Source organism: Eublepharis macularius, chromosome 6, assembly GCF_028583425.1.
Source record: "Eublepharis macularius isolate TG4126 chromosome 6, MPM_Emac_v1.0, whole genome shotgun sequence".
NCBI classification, from domain to species: domain Eukaryota; kingdom Metazoa; phylum Chordata; class Lepidosauria; order Squamata; family Eublepharidae; genus Eublepharis; species Eublepharis macularius.
The window spans coordinates 118,861,886-118,885,389 of NC_072795.1; the positions used below are offsets into that span (position 1 = coordinate 118,861,886).

At 40.2% G+C, this 23,504-nt stretch overlaps 1 protein-coding gene across 2 annotated transcripts in view; it reads right to left on the reverse strand.

Moving 5' to 3' along the window:
- Positions 1-309: 309 nt before the first annotated feature.
- Positions 310-23,504, reverse strand: part of ARID5B (AT-rich interaction domain 5B) — a 258,476-nt gene continuing 235,281 nt past the window's right edge. For both annotated transcript variants that reach the window (XM_054982619.1, XM_054982620.1), the window contains 2 exons: positions 13,955-14,153; positions 310-8,094 (listed from right to left, as the gene is read on the reverse strand). In XM_054982619.1, coding sequence (XP_054838594.1) covers positions 5,953-8,094; positions 13,955-14,153 — 2,341 coding nt within the window. In that variant the 3' untranslated portion in view covers positions 310-5,952. The remainder of the gene's footprint in view (positions 8,095-13,954; positions 14,154-23,504) is intronic.

The following is a 23,504-nucleotide window of genomic DNA, read 5'->3' on the forward strand; positions in this document are numbered from 1 at the left end:
TTTATTCATCCTTCCCCACCCCTAAGATATAATGGAAGCCCTTAGCATCAGTATACAAGTCGCATGCATAGGCTAGCCCACAGCAGTTCTTTAATCTGAGAAGCCAACTGAACTGAAGCCACTTTTGCTGATGCTTCTCTCCTCTCTTTGGGTGAACCACAAAGTTGAATTTATGCATTGGCAGGAGTGGGGGGGGGGGCAGAGCTTTCTCTAGAAAAATCTGCCTTTCAGAGGTCAAAAGCTGGAACCATCTGCAATCCTCTACATAACAACTGTTTAGTGATGTATTACACAAAACACAAAAAAGGGAACAGATAGTAACATTTTTTATTAAATATTACAGTGGATCAAAAAGTACAAAATATCTTTTGCTTGCTATGTGATTGGGAAACTATTGGCACATAATACAGTATCAAAAGCATTAATACGTACGGTTTGGAAAACATACAAAAATTGAGTGTTTATAGTTGGCTCAGCTTTTTCTTTCTTTCTGGTAGTGTTTAAACTTATTTAATGTGAAAGGTTACTCAATAACCCCTTTATCATTTTTTTTTAAAAAATGGGAAACTATATAATATTACTGGGCCATTTTGTTCTATATACAAATAATCACCTTACAGAGCATATAAGCTACAATAACTTGAATCACAAGAATGTATACACTATTTACAACAAAAGAAAGTTTGAAACGAAGTATAAACAGCTAGTAGATTATGCTGCCTTTGTTAGACCATATTTAAACAAGGGGCTAGGGAGCGGAAATACATGTAAAAATATCAAATACATTTACAGCAACATTGGATAAGTGCTCACAATGAGAGTTTCAATACTGCGGAGCTCATGTCAGTGAGATCATTTCTCAGTACAAGCATTACAAATTGTGAAATCTGACCATGCTCACCATTACACAGGCTGACCGGGTGGAACAATGAGTGAATAAAAACCAACCTCTCCCTTTCAAAAGCACACACACCACACACAATATTTCTGTGGCCATTTCTTGGCTTTTATGAGCCACACCACCATAGGACAGAATTTAGTTTGTGACCATTCTCCAGCAAAGCTAGACCCCATTAAGATACTGTTGCCCGTTTGGCTTCTCCCATGTTCCTTCAGGTCACATCAACCCTAGGAAGTTAGGGCTAAGAGTATGATTACGTACTACCCTAGTTATGCTCTCCCTTACCAGACAGCTGCTGCTAGCATGGCCTCTAACCACCTGATTGACCTAGCCACGTGGGCAGATGCTTCTCTGTGCTGAGGTTCAAGAGTCCAGGCAATGTGGGAACAGAGCCAAACACACAGAGTGGAGTGTGAGTAATTACATAAGTGGTGACAACCATGCCACTCAAGTAATGTATCCAAAAGGGGCCCAAGTCACAGCAACATTTTGTTGGTGTTCACTGAAGAATTTAGGCATAATACACTAAAAAGGAAATACATTTTATTTGGGGCTCGGGTTTAAACTGACAAACTTGAGCCATCTATTTTGAAATAAAAATAGTAGAGACCAGTAGCACCTTTAAGACTAATGAACTTTATTGTAGCAAATGCTTTCGAGAGCCAAGAGAGTTGTGGCTCTCGAAAGCTTATGCTACAATAAAGTTGGTTAGTCTTAAAGGTGCTACTGGACTCATTTATATTTTGAAGTAGAATCCAATTGCAAAAGGATTTACCCAACACAGTTCTCCTAAAGTCTTCTACCAAGAAATTATATTTTAATAATGTTTGTGTGTGTTTAATTACATCAGCCTTCAGAATCTTTAATAAAAGCTCATTGCAATTGCAACATTTCTTGAAACTAGCTCTTGGTAAATAGATTTATTACTTTGTTGCCAATTAGATTCTGCTCTTTCCTGTACTAACCTACCAAGAACAATGGCTTGATTGCACAAAGAAAAACTTGTGCAAATTCATTCATTAATAAGGCCCCTTGAACTCAAACAAAGCCCTATTTAAAGAAGGTCTCTGCCATGGAAAATTTAATACCTAATAGAAATCAAAGATTTGTTTTAAAAAGACATTCTTAAATAATGCACACGCCATACTGGGGATTATGCTAACGTGGTTCCTCATTTTGGCCAATATATTGTGAACTTTCTTAGACAGTTTTCTGTTAAACAAAGGAAATGGGGAGAAATCAAGTAACCCTGCACTGTAATATTTTAGAACAGTATGAGCACATTCCAAAATAATGCAATGAAACTGAAATTGGAAACTTGTACAATAAACACATGAGACTGACGGGTAGGGGTGCCAGGGCAAACTTTCAAAAATTAGAGTCATTCTAGGATTGTGAGACCTGGAATATAACAGCAAGCAAGTGCTCCGATATGCACAACGCACTCCTGCACATCACTTCAGAGGGGAGGAATTCCACATGTGCTAAAATAATCCATGCACAATGCTACTTTTTCCAGAGTGTTCGGGGGGGGGGGATGTACCACCATGAGCCAACTAGAGCTGCCTTCACCTGCAGTGAGTAGGTTTGATGGAACTATGCTATTCCAAACCAAGAGACAATCCTTTAAAAACATCTCTTAACGTAAGAGTTATCTGACGCGCTGATTAATCAAAACAAATGAGAGAGTCATTGCATTCTCTGGCTTACAACGCCAGGCCCACAGTTCTGACATTACCCATTACAGGCTTGTACAATCCTCATGCCTCCCTTCAATTGTTACATTAGTCAGGTTTAGTGCAAATTTTACTAACAATGTCCTTTGCGGCATATGATCAAATGCTCCTGTGATTGTTTTCTTTAATGTTTGAAGCATAGCAGAAAAAAAATGTCTGCATTGGCACATTTAGGTTCTAAATTCTACTTGTCTTGCTTATGCATCATCAGTTAAATATAGTTTTACCACAAGAACATAAAAGCATTTAATTGAAGATAACATTGATCTTTTAACAGTAGATGTCTATTATTCTGTTTTTTCCCCACCATTGTATATTAAATAGATTACATTATATATTGCATTTGGCTTCATATCGCAGGAAATTTTAATATAGGATGTCTGGCATGCATGCAAGGTATTCCTGTAAGTAGTTTCTGGTAGACTCCAGTAGAGTTTTGATGGGTTTCTTTGCATTTCAATTGCTATCTGGGAAGGGCTCAGAGCATAACCCAGTATCCACAAAGTAAAGATGCTTCTCTCTCTGTGTACCTGTCCACACTTTAAGACCTGTAGCAGAGATGTCCCTTAAAATGAATCCACGCCTTTGTAAGACTGCTTTCCCAGGTGGGTGGGTGGGATTCACCTCTGACTCTTTTAACATAAAGGTTATTCCTTATGACTGGGGGAGGGAAAGTTGCGCTGTTTCAGACTCAAGCAGAAGCCCAGTACAATTCTAGCTCTTCATATCCCCCCTGAGCCCAACAGCTCATTGTGCTGCCACAGTTGAGCAGGATTATTGGCAACAGCCAGTTGTGTAAAACACAGCAGGTGGCTTGGAACCACGCACTGCTGACGCTTCGTGAACTGGAGGTGGGACTACGGCCACTTCATGAGACCTGATCTGACACAACTACTGAGGATGGAACTGGGGTGCCAAAGCTACGGTGCAGATTCCACCCAATGTCTTTCGCTGACCTGACCAGAGCCGGCTACAGCGCCTGAAATTCCACTCCTGGCAGTGGGAAATGTCCATTGAGCTGATTTAAGGTAAGGGACAAACTGGCCACTTGCAGGCTGAACCTGCCCCCCCCCTCCCCAGAGGGATTTTTCTCCTCGATGTAAGACTCAGTACCAAGGGCCTTCCCTTCCCCTACTGTACACCTTGGAGACTTTCTCTCATCTAAGCCTAGGCACATGGAAAGTACTTGTTAACACTTTTCATCCTGTGCAAACTGCAAAAGAGTCTGCCCTTTATTATGCCCTCTGCCGTTTTCTCAAAGATGTAGGCAAAGGGCTCCTTAAAACCCTCTTGACACAGCGTGAAAAACAACACCGGCCCTCAGAGGTGTCGCCTTTTATACCTGAGGTGTTCTGTCCTCATGCGTAAACCAAGACTAAAACCAGTGAGAGTCAGCAGCCCACAAATATGGCTGTCCATCCGTGTAGGAGTGAAAAAGGGGTGCCTGTGTGTGTGTTTTAATGTGCCTCTTACCCAAGTCTGAGCAGGAGTGGAGAATAAGTCTTCATTAAAACCTCTCCTGGCTTGTGAAGAAGTGAGTCAGCGGGTGAAGCCAACGTTACAGGCCTTTTGGGCTCTTGCCCAGTTCAAAGTATAGCCTTTTAAAAACCTTGTTTGCTGGACTTTCATGCCTGAAGGAAATCTGAACACTTTGGCTGGCTCCAGGAAAACATCTAAAGACAGTTCTAGCTTTCAGCAGGAATGTCCCCCTCAGAGTCAGCGGGAGGCCCAGGCTCAGGTTGAAACTTCTGTTAAACGGGACCAAAGAGGCTTAAAGTCAAGTACTCTGGGATTTAAGTGGTTTATAGACTAAGCTGCCCTTATGGTTTAAGGCTAAACCAAATCTTAAAAGTGCTTTCTTGGAACAAGGCAGACAGTTTAGTGCTTTCTGGGACTGACAGATAGGAACCTCTGGTGGACTAGGAGAAACCCCCAAACACCCAGTGCCAAATCTGTCCCTCAAGTGGACATCCAGATTCTTCTGGCCTGCTTGTTTTCTCTGCACCAGAACATCAGTTCTCACTGACCCCCCCCCTTCCGCAGCAGAGAATCCAGGACATCTTGAACTAAAATGCGTTTCCTTTCTTCTAATGTCTGAAATTCTTGAAATAGTTCCACAGCCCTCAAGAAAAGTCCTCTAGACTCCTCTTACTGAGTAACATGTTGCCAGTACAGTCCTGAATATGTTTTCTTTCTAGTATGCAGGGCAGTTTCACAGCCTAGATAAGGAGAAATACAGTTCCTAACAAATTCACAGACCATGATACAGCAAAGCCAAAGCTCAGCGTCCAATAAAAGAGCAATTTATGTACATATTAGGACCATTCAGATGGGTGAGGTGAGAGCTTTGCACCTTTGGGGATCAGGCCTTGGGAGAAGGAGCTAAAGGTTGGGATATCGCACCATTGCATGGTCTACAGTAAGCTTCTCTTCAATGTAAAGGCTTCTTGAAAATGAATGCTTTTGTTTTGTAAACAGTGACAATTACTACTCCCCCAAAAGCTGCTCTTTAAAAAAAGAGAAAGAAACTGAGGAAGGAAAAAATACAGACACTTTAAAAAAAAGACCCTCAACAGGCATTGCCATTTTTTTTCTTTTACACAAAAAAATTGCAGACGAAAGACTTTTAATTAAAAAAACCCCCAACCGACCAAAACAAACAAACAGAGCACAGGATAAATGGAAAATAGGAACCTATATAAATTATACAAGTGAGCTCGACACTAGTAAATTCTGTTTGCCGTTTTTGAAGCAGATATGTACAGTCCAATTGAACAGTGTTTTTCTGGTTTAATAGTGTTGAGATTGGTTTTACTATACATTGCATTGATTTGCAGGAGTCAGGAAACAAAATGGTACCCAAAGAAGCAACATCCATTGATCCTCGCATGTATGGCCCAACTCCTCTTTCAACAGACCCGCCTCTCTTTCTATTTGAAATGCTCCAAACCCACTTCTGAGAAGCAGAGAGGGGGAATAACATACAAAAATACCCGAAGCTTTTATTTCCAAGCATGGGAACGAGGCCTATCTTGCCACTGGGTCTGCTTTGCTCTGACATTTGCTTTCTGCAAGGCAGAGATCCTGCTGGAACCCTGCTTGGAAAAGTGAATGACTACAAAAGAAGCCAATGTGGGAACAAGAGATGGAAAAAGAAGCCCGAGGGAACTGGTCTTGTCTCAATCACATTTGAAGCATTCAGCTATGAGAGACGAAACTGCCTTTTGGTTAACACAAATATAGATTTGTTTGTTTTAAATTTTGCAAGACATCACAGACTAAAGGAATGTTGCTATATATATATATATATATTTTTTACAGTTTTGTGCTCGGATGTACAGAAGACAGCTGAGAAGGTGGGAAAGCAGCCTGAGGATTGATAGCAGCCAAAGGATAAACATTGTTGTGCAAAAGGTCCCCATATGAACTTCCTACAGGTGTTGCTGCAGCTAAATGCCTGTAAAGCTGTTGCGAATTTCCAGGGGATGTAAGGAATTGTCTCTGCACCATGAATGAATGGAGAGCCAAAGGCTGCATTAGAGGGGAAAGCACTGTCTGGTTTTTCAAGTACTGCAGAGGATGGGAGTACCCAGCAGGGATGCGGTTGCTCAGGCCGCTGCATAGAGTCCCTGGGTACAAGCCTGTGAAGATGGGGCTCGAGAGGGGGAATTTGTGGCCCTCTAGCACACTGCCAGATGGCAGACCATGCACTGACTTGCTGCTGTCAGCCTCTGGCTCAAGACCCTTGTCTTTATCAGGTGCTTCCTTTGGTAAGCGCAGGGGCGAGACAGCACGGATCTTTTTTTCCGACATGGCTTTGTTCAAATCCTCCAGGCTGCGCTTCAAAGGCCGAGCCGTCCCGATGGTTTGAACATTTGTTTTGTGGCCAAGGATGGGGTGGGCCATGCCTTCCACCTTCCTCGAGTTCTGCTGTTTGACGGACCTCAGGAAGGGCTCGCCATGCTTTTTGGGGCCCAACACAGTCATCGGAGAAACACGGCAAGCTTTGGGATTACAGTCAATGCCCAGGGGCTGGCTACTCAAGATCTGGAACTGGGGGGCACTTTTACTCTCTGGCTGCCCCACTGAAGCATGCAACAGGCCAGACCCCAAACCCTTTGCTGTCTGTTTGTGAGTACTTTTTGGAAGGCTCAGATCCGTTGGCTGATCGTCCGCTGAGGCTTCCACTGGGGTCTTTTTCTCTGGCTGATGCAAAGGGGGGTGATAGTTTAAGTTGCGCTTGTCTGGGTGCTTGTGCTGATGGAACATGGAAATGTTTTCTGAATCTCTGTACATGTCCCGAGGGAGGTACTTTGATGCCTGTTCATTACTAAGGTGGTGTTCTGTGTGCCTATAAAGGCTGTGCAGGTGAGGGGAGGAGTAAAAGTCTGTGAAGAAGGTGGGCATGTGGGAATGGTGGAGGGCTCTCTTCTCATTCATTCTGTCTTTCATATCCTGAATTTCTGACTTCAGAGCATAGGATTCCGCTAGAGTGCTTAGATGCTGTTTGGAAAAATCGCAACACTCTGAATCCACTTTCTTTAACAGCAGTTCATGCCTATACGTTTCATTCACAGATTTCCTTTCCTCCAAATTCTTGTGTTTAAAACTCTGTACATGTTGGATTACAGAGGGCCTGTTGACCACTGCAGCCTCCATCACAGGGGCATGAGGAGCTTGGGGCATGCTCAATGACTGTTCTTCTCTGCTGCTCAATTTCTTCTTGCTGATCAAAGGAGGGGGTGAGCCATAAGGATAGCTACATGAGAGGTTTGCCCCACTGACCTGCGACAGGAGTTTCTTCTTTGCTAGGGGTGACATGATGCCCGGGTTGCCTTTGGAGTAGAGCAGAGGTGTGTAACTGAAACCAGGATCACCATTAATGGGACCCGATGGCTCTTTTTCTTTGAACATGTCAAAATTCTGTACTACAAGGACTTTGGAACTCTGCTTCAGTGCATTGTGTATGTCCTCATTTCCTAACTGATCCACTTTGACCGTGCAATTAGCAATGTAGTCTGCCATCTCTGGGAGTTTGCTGTCTGCCATCTCGTTCTGACTTGGCAGCTCAACAGCAGAGAAGTTATTGAATGGAATTTCGTGGGCATCGTTTTCTAGGTAGTTTGCAAACCTCTGTGCTCTAGGTTCCTGCTTGGGTTCGTCCAGGTTCTCTGATGGACTGGATACTTTGCCAGCTGTTGAATCCAAAACAGCATCCTCATCTGAGGACACCAAAGTGCTTGAAAAGGAGTCCTCGGGTGGCACCTCTTCCTTGACTTCCTCAGTGTATGAGTTGGTTTCCTTTGGGTCAGTCTTTTCCAGAGGAGTCACTACAACAGTGTCTGGTGCTGAAGCCTGGGACCCTTCTATAGATGGCTTTAAGTCTTCCACTACGCTTAGTTCAGACAAGCTTTTTTGCTCTGGATATTCCTGATTCTTCTCTTGTTCAGATGAAACCTAAAAAACAAAACAAAAAAAACCCTAGCTGTGAGAAATAGTGCTGCAGGATGAAAGACAAACAGTACTCCAAAATTTAAATAACACAACACAGTAGCATCTCTTAGAAACAAATGCCAATCATTCTGTTGAAATCTTAAAGCTTTAATGACCACTGTCAAATTTGAACAGAGACAGATACCTTATGAAAATATAAAGCAATAATCGTCTCCTTTAGTGCCATAATAAGATGTATTCAATACATGTTTATTTCTGCACTGCATAAAATAGGGTTCTGCTGATGTGCTGACCTAGCAGCCCTTTTGCTGAGATTATCTTTTAGTTAAGGGGACAATTCCTGTCTTCTCAATGCAATCTAGAAAGATCTAAAACTCACACACAAGCATATACAAACCTCAAACATGGGTGGCTTTACATCTTTACAGGTCTACATCAGATCTAATCTCAGATCAGCACTTACTAAAATGAATCATCCCTATCAAAATATTTAAAATTTGTAAGTGTGGAGGGGAGAAGGGAGGGACACAACACAGCTGCCCACATTCTAAACAATTGCCGTTGCGTCTCACTGGGTATTTATTTATTTATTTATTTATTCAATTTATATACCGCCCATCCCAGGGGCTCTGGGCGGTGAACAGTTAAAATTGATAAAATTGAAAATTGGGTATGTGCGTACATGTGCTTTATCTAGAGATCAGAATAAAGTTGTCAATGTGCCACAAGAATGTTTTGCTCTCTTCTCTGATCAGACTTCTCTAAGTCAAAGCTAGTAAAGGCTTTAAGCTCCTTTGTTAATAAAACTTGTGCACTCGATTCTTGCTATTCATTCCATTATGTAGAGGAATGAACTGTGACCTGGAAGGTCATTCGAGTGATCCATCTGTGATAGAGCGAATGACAACCCCTTTCAAAACTACTGTCATTCTCTTCCAATATGCCTTGGTAGAAAGCAGTTGTAAAGCAGCAACCTTGTCTGAGTTCTTCTGCTACTGTTATGTCCCCCTCCTGTCTTTCTTTCTTAGTTGCAAAGAGGAGCCATCAAAAGAGTTATCACCAAAAATGGTGGCATTAAAAGTGACGCAAGGCAGCCAGTGAATCAATCCTCTCCAAGATTTATGTTTTTGCAGCTGCTTTTAAATTTTCCTATCATGTTAGGTTTTCCTATTTGTTAAAGAATCTGTTGCTCCTTGTGACCGCTTCCATATATGTTATATACATAGCAGAGAGACATAACCTAACATAAGCTTTTGGGTTTGCAGTCCGAATACCATCATTAGCCATTTCACAAGAATTCTAACATTGGCCTCTAGGGCTTACACAATTACAGGAAAATACCAGATAGATGAGCAAAGCAGAAAGGGGAAAAGGACGATCACATTTATTAAGTAGATGTCCTGGGTTTTTTTTTTCTTCAGTTGGCCAAAACTGAGATTAGAGTTTATAGCTGTGGTTCAGCAACACTGTAAAGTAGGAACAATGTTTCCTTTTGTACTCACAGTTATAACAACAAATACAATGTTAAACTTTAACCAATTAGTGCCGTTTTTACACAACTCCTTTTTACACAAAAGAGTCATTCGCTAGTTAGTTGATTTTTATTCTTCCTTCATTGTAAGAAGATTAGGGAGACATGCATAGCTCTTCCTTCCTCTGTTCCTCACAACAATCCTGTGAGGTAGCTTACACTAAGAGACAGCGACTGACCCAAGTGGATTTGAGCCTGTCTCTTCTCAATCCTGTTCCCACACTCTCATCACTATGTCATACCAGGTCTCTGAGATGACTTTTCCTCTCTGTTCACACTGAAAACACGTTTCTGCCCCATGAAATTATTCTTTCTTGAAGAACACTGGAAACCACATACTTTTCAGGATGAAGCAAATTAAAATCCTACAACTAAGGAAGTATTTTCATAATCCGGCATGTGAACATTTCTCATCTTTGCAAAAGCATGACGCAGAATCAGCTGCCACACAGATCACAATCCTGAAAGAGATGCTGTTCTCTCCATGCAGGTCTCACAACTCTCTGTCCTCCCTTACCCTCCCCTAACAATAGTTCCATATGCTACACTTATATGTCACTTGCTTTATGAACCTCAGGGGTTCACTGGCCACTGCCTAAGAAATGCCCAGGGATGTAGAGGAGAAGGAGAGCCACTACCGTTGCAAGATGAACGATTGGCTGACATTGTGGTGTAGTGTAGTTAGATTGCTGGACTAGGATCTGGCAGATCAAGGTTCGAATCCCCACTCTGCCATGGAAGCCGGCTGGGTGACCCTCAGGCCAGTCACATACACTCAACTGTATTGCTGAGATAATGTAAAGATTGGACTCCGCTCACCGCTCTGAGCGGGCACTCATCCGTCTAGAAGAGCGATATACAAGCACACTGTTGCCGCTGCTGTTATTGTGAGGATAAAATGGAGAAGAGGAGGATGTAAGCCATTTGGGGCAATGAATACATTTAATTGGTATTTCAAAGTCACCGAACTTATAAGACACAGTCCAGCAAAAGGCAGTCACGACCTCCCACCCAAACCACTTGACGTGATTTTCTCAGCAGCCAAGGGGTTTAGCGAGAACTCAGTTTTTTCTGGGTTGCACTCCTGGGCCGATTCCAGACGGCCCTCTGCATGCCGAAACGTCGCGCGTCGTCACGCAGAAAACGCGACGACGCACAACGTTTCGGCATGCAGAGGGCCGTCTGGAATCAGCCCTGGTCTTTAACCAGCTGCTGCACCCACCGCAAAACCAAAGGGAAGGAGAGGAGCCGAGTGAAGAGGAGCCAGCCGCTGCCTGTCCTTTGTAACGCCTTCTTACACATGGTAGGAGGAGAGCACAGTGATGCTGAGTGGCAATGCTGGGCCAGGGGTGCAACTTAGGGCCTTTCTTGTGTCCCAGTGCCCCTGCCCTAGGGCATTTTAAATGGTTGTCTAGAAGGATAGGTATGTGCAATGTTTTTGCCTGCCTTCATGTAGCAGGCCTAGCTGCTGAAAGAAGAATTTGATTCACAGTTCAATGGCCTGACTTAACTATATACAGAACATTTCCATCATTTCCAAACCCTGCTGTACTTTATATTAGATGTCCCAGCCACTGATCACATCGAATCACCGAATGTAATCCCCATTGAGTCTCAGTGAGAAAGGCAGACTATAAACAACGTAAATGAATAAATAAATCATAAGGTTTGAACAAAAACTTTGCTTCCAAAGTTCAAGATGTGATGAGAACAAACTTAAGCGTTCTCAGGCCTGCACCTACTCATGCCACATCAAAAACGAAGACTCCCCAGTTCAGAACTAACTGCAGGTTGTTGTCAAGCCCAAATCAGGCATTTTAACGAATTGTCATTTGTGTTCCTGCCTGAAATTAAGAGTTCTAAACTATGTTTTAACCCCGATTTAGAATCCTGGTACATGGACAAGAAAAAGACTGCAATGTGTTAAACCATATCATGTGGATGTCACAACAAACTGTGGTTAGCTCTAAACCAGAAAGCTTTGAGTCTTAGCTTGGTATGCAAGAGGAGGGAGGAAGAAGGGCAATACGAATCCAAGGACTTCCAAGCTCACTCTCATAACAAACAAAATCATGGTTGGTTTGCAATGCCTCAAAGTAGACAATGATAATGAAATTGTTGTTATCATTGTTCTTCAGAAAGAGAATTAAGAATGCCTTTACAAAAATGTATGATAGCCCAGGCCTTCAGAAACATAATGGTTAAGTTTTTAAACATAATGAAACATAATGGTTAAGTTTTTAGAAGCATTATTCTGTTCCTGATAAATTTAGGAGAATCTGATATTAAAACCATCCACATTACAGTCTGACAGGAGAAAATAATTACATTCTTGCAGTGGGAAATCCACATAATTGCATTTTGTGTTCTTTCTACTCTACTCCCAATCTAAGAAGTTGACCTATGACTCACATAAAAAAATAACTGCCGTTTAAGAAAGCAGGAAATTTGAGATACCAGACAACAAAAGCAAGGAAGTTCAAAGTTTAGACTGACACTCCACTGCTCGTTTGTTACATTGTGTTTCGCTATTAGGGCACATATGGTGTGCAACAGAAGAACTCACTGATCCAACCCCCCCCTCAGTAAATGACAAGGCACAAAGGGATGAATGAGGAATGGAATGCTTGTCTTAACTTTGAATTTCTGTGCTTTCGGCAATCTGTGTTGCAATCTTGCAGCGGCTTAAGTAGATCTGTGTACCTCTCTCATGTATATTTTAATCAAGACCAGGCCTTTTCAAAACTTGTCTTAGTTTACAATTGAGTTAAAAAAAAAATCTCTGAAGAATTTGTTGCAACGAAATGTCCTCATTGTGAAAGTGTAAAATGCATCTTCTGATCCAGGCGCAGGCTTCCAATAATCCTGCGTTCTTTGCTGCGATTGCCCCGTATTTGCAAACGAGCAATGGGCAATCCACCCTGGGCTCAATTCGGAATCTGACTTGGTAAACCAACCTACCAAAAAATTCTATCTGCAGTCATACCCACACCAGTTTTGGTACTGTACTTGAACCTTGAGGCTGCAAAGTTTCCCCCACTGGATTTCATATGACAGGTTCCCCGCAAAAGGCTAAATTGCAAACTATGGGATCCTGAGAATGGCAGTGCTTGCAATACGAGGTTCTGTCACACGGGAGCAGAGTCACCAGAGCATTTTACTATACAGAAAATAATGAGTAATGTATATCAAAAGTGGTTATGACCATTGGCTTTATATTACCTACTCACTCCTCCTGCACATATCCAGTGTGTGTACATTGATGGGTATACAGTTTGGAACAGGCGAAATGGATTATTTTTGCTCCTTTGGTCAAACAACATTGTGGTAAAATGTATTCTTGAGAGGCTAGGAGAGAGAATTCCAGTTAGAAGCTAACTCTGGTTACCTGTGACGTACAAAGGCAGGGTTAACTGAGTTAGTTTCTGCCCTTCCCCCAACCTAGGATTCTAAACCAAGATTAAACTCTGGTTTACCATTCCAGATCCTGCAGGGAAATCTAACTCCAGTTAACCTGTATAACGGCATTCATATGTCACAGATAACAAAATTTAGTTCCTAACAGGGACTCGGTCCGAGGAGACAAGGGAGAAAGGAGGAAAGAGCATGCTGCATGTGCAAGTCTGGCAACAAACTAGGTTCGTGAACATCCCCATGGAACGCTGGCTAAAAGTGATGTCTGAAAGCAACATTACTGTTTATGTGCCTTTCATAGTCTGAGAAGTAAAAAAAAAGCCATCAACTACACTTCCATTTCAAGAAAACAGGGGGAACTGATTCCTATGTTAATTAACATGAGGCTCTTCAAATGCATCACGTACACAAGTATGATTTTACAATTATTTGTGGTAAATTATTTGTTGCCAATGCGTTTTGTGGAACTGGGATGTTTCCTGAGTATGTTAGCAGTTGTACTGATATATATCAGAATTTGCAAACACTGTTAGCCACTCTCATAGCACTTCACACATTCAGGGTTGCATCCTGTCTAAATTCCATGTACAGAAGTGCAATTCCCCCACCCTCCAAAGTCTGAAATGCCGCTTTTAAGGGAGAAGGGTCGAAGGGCTACCACAGAAAGAGGAAGATTAATGAAATGGCTGTAGTTGAAGGGCTGCCACAGCAGGGTGGAAATCAATGAATCGATGTCTCCCCCCTTGCACATAGGAACCAATACTCACATCAACAAAAAGTCTCATCAAAACTGCCCCCACAGGTTAATTTTGTTAGAGGTATTTAATTCAGTGGTAGATTTTGCCTCTGAACCTAGTGTGGCCAAAGCAACACTGAAAACGAAAACAGTTAATTAAAAAAGGAAAGACAAAAACTAACCTCAGGTGCATCCTGGGACTTCTGTGCATTATCTTTTTCTTTTTTGCTCTTTTGGCTTTCATTTTTGATGCGTTTTGTTCCAGACAATTTTGTCTTACTTTCACTCTCCTGGGGAACATTATCTTGTTTTCGAGGTTTCACAGGAGGTAGTGGCTTATCTTCCTCTCCTTTAATAAATCTTTCATATGGCAGGATTAATCTAAAGAACAAATCATTGATCAGTACTAGAAGTTCTCACCAACAAAGAGGAAAAAAGCATTGGCTATAAAAGAGTTCATTGTAATTGTCATTTTGTAAAACCTCAGATAAGAATGTTCAGTGTCCAGAAGAACTCTGATCAGAAGCTCAGTTTTATCAAACTGCAACTTAACCTGCTGAGTATTTCCCATAGTGCGCCATTTCACTGATTAGCAGAAACTAACCCAGTTTTGCCACCAAGTACATGGTTGTCTGGGAATCACAGCCAATCCTGGTCCACTGATGAGCATACCATGATGATAGAAGTCTTTCCAAATATCTGCTTCTAATATTTATATTTCAGATTTTAACGTGTATGTGTAAAATAGTTTAATGGTCCCAGGCTTATGAAGCCAATGAGCATAATTTTGCTTATGCCAGAAACATGGGGTGGATAAAAAGTTGAGCTTGGCTCTTTCATTAGGGCCTTAATGAGCCTTAATTGGGCCAAATTCAGGCCCTAAATCTTAATCCCTGAAATAGTTTCCAAAACAGATCTGGAACTAGACACTTCCTCTTCCCCAACCTGCCATTATCCCATGATGTCTCTTGCTTGCTGTATTCCTTCTGTAGATCCAACACCATCTGGCTTGGCCATTTCTGACCATCCACAACATAAAGATACAGTTGTGGTTCCAGCGAAGCACATGCTAAAAGACATTCATGGGCAGGGCATGGGAGCTTTCTTGCCCTCCTCTTTCCACCACCCACCTCCTGAGACCTCTGAAAAATTGACGTTGATGGTCATGGAATTAACATGGACAAAAAGCCATGATTCTTGAGGGGCTTTTTGTCCCATCTTCTGCCTGTGGTGTGACCCTGGATGTAAGAGACCTCCAGCATCATCTTTTGGGAGGTCAAGGGGTTGTGAGGAGAAAGAGGAGGCGGGAAAGATCTACACTGGCGCCTTCTACTGGTACTTCATTGTATCCAACCCACTGTACACTGATGTTCACATATTTAAAAACAGATACAGGGAGGCAGAGTACACCAGGCAGGTAGGTGCTAGGAGAAATTCAGCAGGAAGTGCAGGAGACAGCGGGCTCTTCCACAGTCCATCTACCATCACAATGCGCCTACAGGCTTTCCTATGACAACTGTGGTTCTTGCATGAAAGTCACTTCCATTATGCATTGGGTTATTCAATGCTGGAGTTTTTCCTCAAACAAGTATTTTCTCTAATGGTTATCAATATTCTGGTGTAATAAGCTTTTAGTACCTCATCAGTATGTAACAACGAATCTACACTCAGTATCTACTGGGTAAGATATGATTCTAGCATGAATTTCCATTTTTTTTTAAAAAAAACTTTCATGGGGAATACATATTTTATGGTTAACAGGATTCTTCTTTCTCTAAAGGAAAGACAAAGAAGGCCAGGATTTACTGCTAGGAAGGAGATAGTGGATGAGGCATGGGAAACTAACCGATTTTTAAAGAATCAAATAATTTTAACTACACAACTTTCAGCACAATCCTAAAAAGTCACTCTAGTTTAATCCCACTGAAATCAATGGGCTTAGACTGAAGTTAACTCTGTTTAAGATTGTACTGTTTGTCTCCTAAAGTATACAAAATTGCTTTAGAAACAACATCAAAGTTTTTATTTGCAATTTAATTCTACAATGCGGCTTTTGATTTTCTAAGAAAAATAAGCAGTGATTAAAACTGATAGTTGGCTTTGCTATCTCAGCTTCAGGGATAAAAGTTTTATAATGCTTTCAACATGATTTAATTAATGTCTGTTTGTGGGACTAATACAAAACTGAGTCCAACTTTTACAATACGAACATGAATATGGCAATTTTAAAAAATAGGTTTGTATGAAGAGAAATATACTTTACTTTTTAAACAAAGTAATCTGTTCAAATATCGAACTTCCTTAATTGTAGCTTAATCCAAAAGTTCAGGACAGAAAACTCTTTTGTTTAGACACACATTTTTATTGTTTCAGAATCAGCTTCAAGCCATGCAGTTTAAATTTAGATACTTTTGATGTTCAAACACAGTTTGGCTTCAAGAGAGCTGGGATTAGCTTGCTTGCGATTTCACATTTTAATAAAATGCAACATAAATTATGTTAAAATATAACTCTAATTTATGCCATATTAGAAACAAAATTCATTATCTGAGCATGCTCTGACATGGGTATGTGCAGAGAGGCGTGAATAATACTTTCGAGCCCTGAATTTGGCAGTGCTCCAGTAATGAAGCTAAGCAATGTCCATAGGGAATATTGGTCTTCAGATCCCATTACAAACTGAGTTTAAACATGTTACAGCTGCTAAAACTGAAAATGGCTTTCTCTGTGCAGGCTTAGCGAAATAATACAGACTTTGGCAAATACTTGCTTCCCACTGTAACATTACAGTTAATGTTTATGTAATAAAAAGAAGCATAACGAGGCAGAATAAGGAGAAAAAAATATAATCTTGTTCATACTTGAGGTGACAAATTTCACTGGTAATAGGCACAAAATATTTGAGGCACACTTGAATATTTTCCTGCACAGGGACTTTAGGCCAAGGAGGTACGGTTGGGTTTCACCCAGAGCAATATTTACACCTTTTTTTTTTGCCATAGCTTAAATATTTCAAGAATCAGGTTTGACCAAAATACATTTTTATGGCAATAGTTGTTAGCATTGCAGAAAGGGTTGTTTGACTTTGTTTGGTTGCCATGGAAACATATGGACCACTTGCAACATACATATTCTGTCAGTAAATGTTTCAAAAGCTGCTCATAGCTTTAAATTAGAGGATGATACTAAACCCATCACTAACCTTTTTAAAATAAAATATTCTGTGTGATTACTTTCCTGGTTAAACAAGGAACAAGGGTAGACTTGATCCATGCTATTCACTGTTAGCATGCTTTCTGATAAACCTTTTGTGGAGGTCGTAAATTTTGTCAGGAAGGAAGGAAGGAAGGAAGGAAGGAAGGAAGGAAGGAAGGAAGGAAGGAAGGAAGGAAGGAAGGAAGGAAGGAAGGAAGGAAGACAGAAAGAAAGAAAGAAAAAGAAAGAAAGAAAGAAAGAAAGAAAGAAAGAAAGAAAGATTCTGCCTCTATGCTGTCACAGACATCCCCTCAAACTTATTAAGTCTAGTGTTAATAAGGTACCCTGGTTGATGAGTTCAACATTGGGAATACGTTTCCATTTTAGTGATTTTGCACTGAGCTCAGCAGTTGGCAGAGAGACTGCAGTAAAAATACATTTTGCATAGCTGGTCAAAGGCCTAGCGCCAACAGCAGGAAATTTGGAATTAAATGTTTCTTGTATCTAGAGAGAGGCATGACTAAGGTAAAAAATGAATCAAAACACAAGGATGGCTTGTTCTAGAGCAGATGCTTTGCTCACTTCTGCCGAAAATGTTAATACGGTGCTATTTCTCTACAGCAACCAGGGTTATTTTAAAACAAAAAACAAAGTAAAGCTCAAAAGATTCAAATGAAGTTTAACACCATGAATGTTTGCAGCTTGACAGAGAGGTTTTTGTTAGACTTTTCAGTGAATGTTTTTCTCCGTTCAGTTAGCCTGTCACAGTACAACACAATTACCCACAGGATGTGATCTTATCATTTGATTATTAGAAGCTGTTATAGTACCAGAGTAATAAAGCTTGCGTTAAACATACCATTACAACATCTCTCTCTCTCTCTCTCTCTCTCTCTCTCTCTCTCTCTCTCTCTCTCTCTCTCTCACACACACACACACACACACACACACACACACACTTTATTTAGTCAAATGTAGAAAAATATTGGCTAGCACAAAAATCTGGTTCTCTGCTTTACAAACAATTCCATAGAATATAACACACCTTTTCCGTGTTAAGTTGCTGTTACAAGCCCCAACCACCCCTGGTCTGAGATAAAAGGAAGCATTTCCAAATATGAACCAAAAAATGGCCCGGAATGCCCACAGAGAAACAGACCAATTACACCTGAGAAGATCTCTCAATAGAGGCTGTGCTCATCAGAGGAAGTGGGGGAGAAAGACCTATGGGTTCACAAGAAGGAATTTCGCTGAACCAAGTGGAGATGCGTTCATGTGGGTCCAACAATGCTATAATTAGTAGGATTCATTCAACACAATTCATGTATATAGAGTTTCACAAGTAGAGACAGAGTGGGAAATACAGAGAAAGGGCCTGGCCCTTGAGAAACTTGCAGTCTGAATTTCAGCAGAGGAACAACACAGGGAAGAGAAAGAACAGGGCATTCACCAGAGTATTGGGGGGGGGGGGGGCGCGGGCTGGCCAATGCTTGTAATGCTTTCATCATAAATACAATTCAATCCTTAAGATTAATAAAATGCATTATTTATAGGATAATTAACATAACTAGAATGTGTAAGCAGTATCGTATTGAAAAACAATCCTTTTGCAGGGAGCAGATTTCAGAACAGCACGGGGCTATTTTTTTTCCCTTGGAATAATACAAGAATAACATTTTCCAGCCCAGAGCAGAAACAGTAGGGAAGACTTTGCCATCAGCCGAGCTCCTGATTAAATTCAGTGACTGTGAAAAGCAAGATTATCTCTTTTTTCTTTAACATAAAGACAACTGTAAAATCAATGCAACTTGGATGAATATATCAGTGTTGTACTAATCCTGATTTACTACAATCAAAGTGATATTACATTTAATTGTGGCTATCCTTCCCCCTTTCAGGAAAAAAACATAAGATTTTGCTTGGCTAAACCTTGAATTAAATAATGGTGCCTGCTATGTTAGGTTTTTAGCTTTCTGCATCCTCTGATGTAATGAAAAATTCAATGTACTTCTCCGCAGCAGAAGTCAGAGGTCATCAAATCTATTACTGTAATGTAAGTAATCCGGCTTTCTGCCAGCATTTTAAAAAGAAAGGGGAGGGGGGACCATGGAGCAAGATAATTTTATATTTACAAATTCTAAAATCCTCTGGGGACACTATCTCATCTCCAACAAAAGACAGAAACTTCACATTAGAAAAATGTATTTCACAGCATGTCAAACATGTCTTCATCATTAGTATTTCATAAAAGACATTAAAGGGGGAGCAACCTCTCATACTTCATTAGGCAACATTCTTTCCTCATGCCATGGGAAAAATACAGTTCCAAAAAATTTATAAGAGGGAAAAAAGATTAATTCCTATGCCAAATAACTATTTTTGAAACCGAACTCTGTTGAACAGAATATGGTGGGAATAACAACAACAACAACAACAACAATAAAGAATACACACACACAAAAAGAAATTTAAAAAACTTGAAGCAGCCAGATCCATTTTTAATGCTTAACATTATGGCTTGATTCATAAATTATGGGAGTGGTGAGGTTGTTGATTCCCCCTGGCTCCACCTTCTGCCACTCTTAAAATGTAGGAATATAGAAACACAAGAGGAACAGGATTACATAGGAACAATAACAGTAGACCATCCACAATGTTTTCTGATGGTACTGTTGTTCTTTCCACACAATCCTGCCCCTCCCACATGCTTCACACTTTCCTCTTCCCACTCTTCGAATCGTGTGGGGTGGTAACCTATGATCCAAAACGTACTTCTACTGAAGTATAACAAAGCTTTAAGATCAGGATATGATCATGTTCTGTTTGAGTGATTGCTGTAGAAAAGGGCAAAAGCCAACAACGGGTTTTCACATGTTTGTAGCTTTGAGGGTATATATCTCTGCTGGTGGAATGGGACACTCATGCATTTGATGAAGTGAGCTCTTGCTGTCAAAAACTTACGTCACAATAAGGCAGACAGTTTACATTTTAGCAATCCTTATGAAAATGGCCAAGACTTAAGCAGATCATCACCTTAAAAAGCAATACGAGAGAAATCTAGTTTCCAAATTCCAAGGTAACTGGGGATTCATTACTTTCCTATGTTGTCTTTAGAGGCATTTCCATGTGAATGACTTTGAATGTGTTTTACATTCTTACTCCTCACAAATCACATAGTTCCAAAGGTGGTGGGGGGGATCCCATTCAGTCCAACAACAATATATCTGGCTATGAAGGTATGTCCTGCTAAATTTGTTGCTTTCCAGCTACCACCATTGGAGTGACACATCTGTCTTAGTTCCCCATCTGTAAAATTAGGACAACAACTATCTATTTCATAGGGTTGTATAGCACACTGTATACATGATGAAATAAAGTTTCCAGTAGTTTATGAAACTGTGTGCCAGAAGTTATTCCAAAGGCTTATTAAACACACGTATCAACAATGACCCTCTCTTCTGTTTTTAAACAAAACAACCCATGCACCTAGCAACTAGGATTAATAAGAAATGTCCCCTAATTTATTTATTTACAAATAATTTATAACCCTTCTTTTTTGCTAAGACTTAGGACAGATTATGTATGTGTTATGTGCCCTCAGGTTGCTTCTGATTTATGGAGACCCTATGAATTTATGACCTCCAAAATATCCTATCACTGACAGCCTTGCTCAGGTCTTGCAAACGGAAGGTCATGGCTTCTTTTATTGAGTCAATCTATCTCATGTTGGGTCTTCCTCTTTTCCTACTCCCTTCCACTTTTCCTAGCATTATTGTCTTTTTCTGTGAATCTTGTCTTCTCATGATATGACCGAAGTATGACAGCCTCAGTTTTGTCATTTTAGCTCCTAGAGAGAATTCAGATTTGATTTGATCTAGAACCTACTTGTTTGTCTTTTTGGCTGTCCATAGTTTCTGTAAAACTCTCCTTCAGCATCACATTTCAAGTGAATCAATTTTCTCCCTGTCAGCTTTCTTCATTGTTCAGCTTTCTCATCCATAGATAGTAATGTGGAATACCATAGTATGAATTATCTTGATTTTGGTCTCTAGTAACGACACTTCCTCACACTTCCGGATCTTTTCTAGTTCCTTCATGGCTGCCCTTATAAGTCTCAATCTCCTTCTGATTTCTTGGTTGTGATCTCCCTTTTGGTTGATGATTGAACCAAGGAATAGAAAATCTTCTGACAATTTTATTTTTAACCTTAAAGTTATGTATTTCCTCAGGAGTCCTTACTTTTGTCTTCTTGATGGTCAGCTGTAATCCTACTTTAATACTTTCTCATCAGTATTGTTTCAAGTCTTCTCTATTTTCTGCCAGTAATGTGGTGTTATCTGCATATCTCAAAGTGTTAATGTTCCTTCCACCAGGTTTTACTCCACCTTCATCTAAATCTAATCCAGTTTTCCTTATGATATGTTCTGCATAAAGATTGAACAGACAGGGAGATAAAATACATCCTCGTCTGACACCTTTGTCAGTTGGAAACCACTCTGTTTCCCTATGTTCTATCTTAACAGTAGCCTTTTGTCCAGAGTACAGTTATGCCCCAAAACAATCAGACTTGGCAGCATACCCTAAAACCATACATAGCTTTGCATGATCCATACAGTTGAAAGCTTTGCTATAATCTACAAAATGCAAACTGATTTTCTTCAGAAATTCTCTGGTATTTAACCATGTATTTTCTTCATTTATAGCCCACCTTTCCCACTGAGACTAAAGGCAGATTATAGCATCTATGGATGCTTTGTAATTACTGATGCTCCACTTACCAAAGTAAATTTGCAATATGATCTCTAGTCCTCTTCCTTTTCTGAATCCTGGCATTTCTCATTCTATATACAGAAAGTCTTTGTAGCAAAAATCTGAGCATCCCTTTGCTTACATAAGAAATTAATATAATGTTCCATTAGTTGCTGCCATCTTTTTAAAGAATTGGAATGTAGATTGAACATTTTTAGTCTGTGGGCCATTGTTTTGTGTTTCATATTTGTGGGCATAGTCTTCTTAAGATTTTGATGTACTCAGTTTCTGTAGCTTGAAATAACTCTTGATATCTCACCTACCCCTGGTGATGTGTTTCTCCCAACTGCCTTGTTTCCATCTTTTCTTTATTTTGTCCTGCTCAGATAATGTATTTCTGAGTTGATCTTTCAGCATCCCTAACTAAGGTTTGAATTTATTTTTGATTTCCTGGATTTTGTGGAACAGATCTCTTGTTCTTCCTTTTTTATTGTTCTTTTCTATGTCTTTGCACAGGTAATTATAACAGTTCTTTGTCTCTATGTACAAGCTGCTGAAAAGCAGCATTTAGAATTCTGATGCTGTCACCTTTTCCTTTTCCTCCTTGTCTATCAAGGCTTTTCATATCTTTTGGCTATAGTCTTTGCTTTCAACCCACAGTTCTTTCAGTTCACTTTCAGTTGAACTTAGTAAGGGAAATCTGTTCTTTACATAGTCTTTAAAATCTTCAGGAATGTTATTTAGATTATATTATGGCACTATGATTGATGTAGTGTTTTTCTTCAGCTTTCTTCTATTTTTTTATATTAACAATTACTGGTCTTTGCCACAATCAGTTCCTGGTCTTGTTTTAGCAGAGAGAACAGACCATCTCCATCTTCTGCTTCTGATTATGTAATTAAATTATTTGATTTCTATATTGGCCATCCAGTGACATCTCTGTATACAATTGTCTGTTCAGTTGCCTGAAGCATATGGTTGCAATGAACAAATTATTGGCTTCACAAAATTCTATGAGTTGTTCTTCTGTTTCATTTCATGATCTCAGGCCAAATTTTCCGACAGTATTTAATTCTACTTTGTTTCTTTCTTTTGCATTTTAGTCAATTATGATTATCAGCAAATCCTGTTTAGGTGTTTGATCAATTTCTTCCTGAACACTTTCATAAAAGATTTAAATTTCTTTCCCTTCAGCATCTGTAGTTGGGATGTAAACATGAATCACGGTTAGGTTTTCCATGAAGTCTGACTGACATTATGTCAGGCTTTACATTACAGCTCCGGATTGCAACATCTAGCCTCACTATTAGAGCAACATCATTTCTTCTGAGTTTGTCATTTCCAGTGTAGAATTCTTTGTAATTTTCTGACTGAAAATGTCCTGATCCAGTCCCAGGTCCACAACTGTTAAACATTTCACTTCTCGTTTTACGATTTCAAACTTACCTTGAAGTATACTTCTCACATTCTTTGTTCCTATTATATGTGTCATATAACTTTGGACTTTCATTTTGCATCTGCTCACATCAGCAACTGAATGTCCTTCCACCTTTCATCTAGTTGCTTCATTAAGAACAGGGCTATTCATACTTGTCCTCTGTTCTTCCCCAGTAGCTGACTCAGTGTCTTCTGACCTGGGGATCCTGCCTTCCAGCACTATATTTCCTTTTGTTTTAGGTTGTCTCGTCATAGGGTTTTCAAGGTAGGAGTTTATCAGAAGTGGTCTACCATTGCCTTCTTCTGTACATTACTAACCATTGCCAATACTAACCACTGTGCAATACTAAC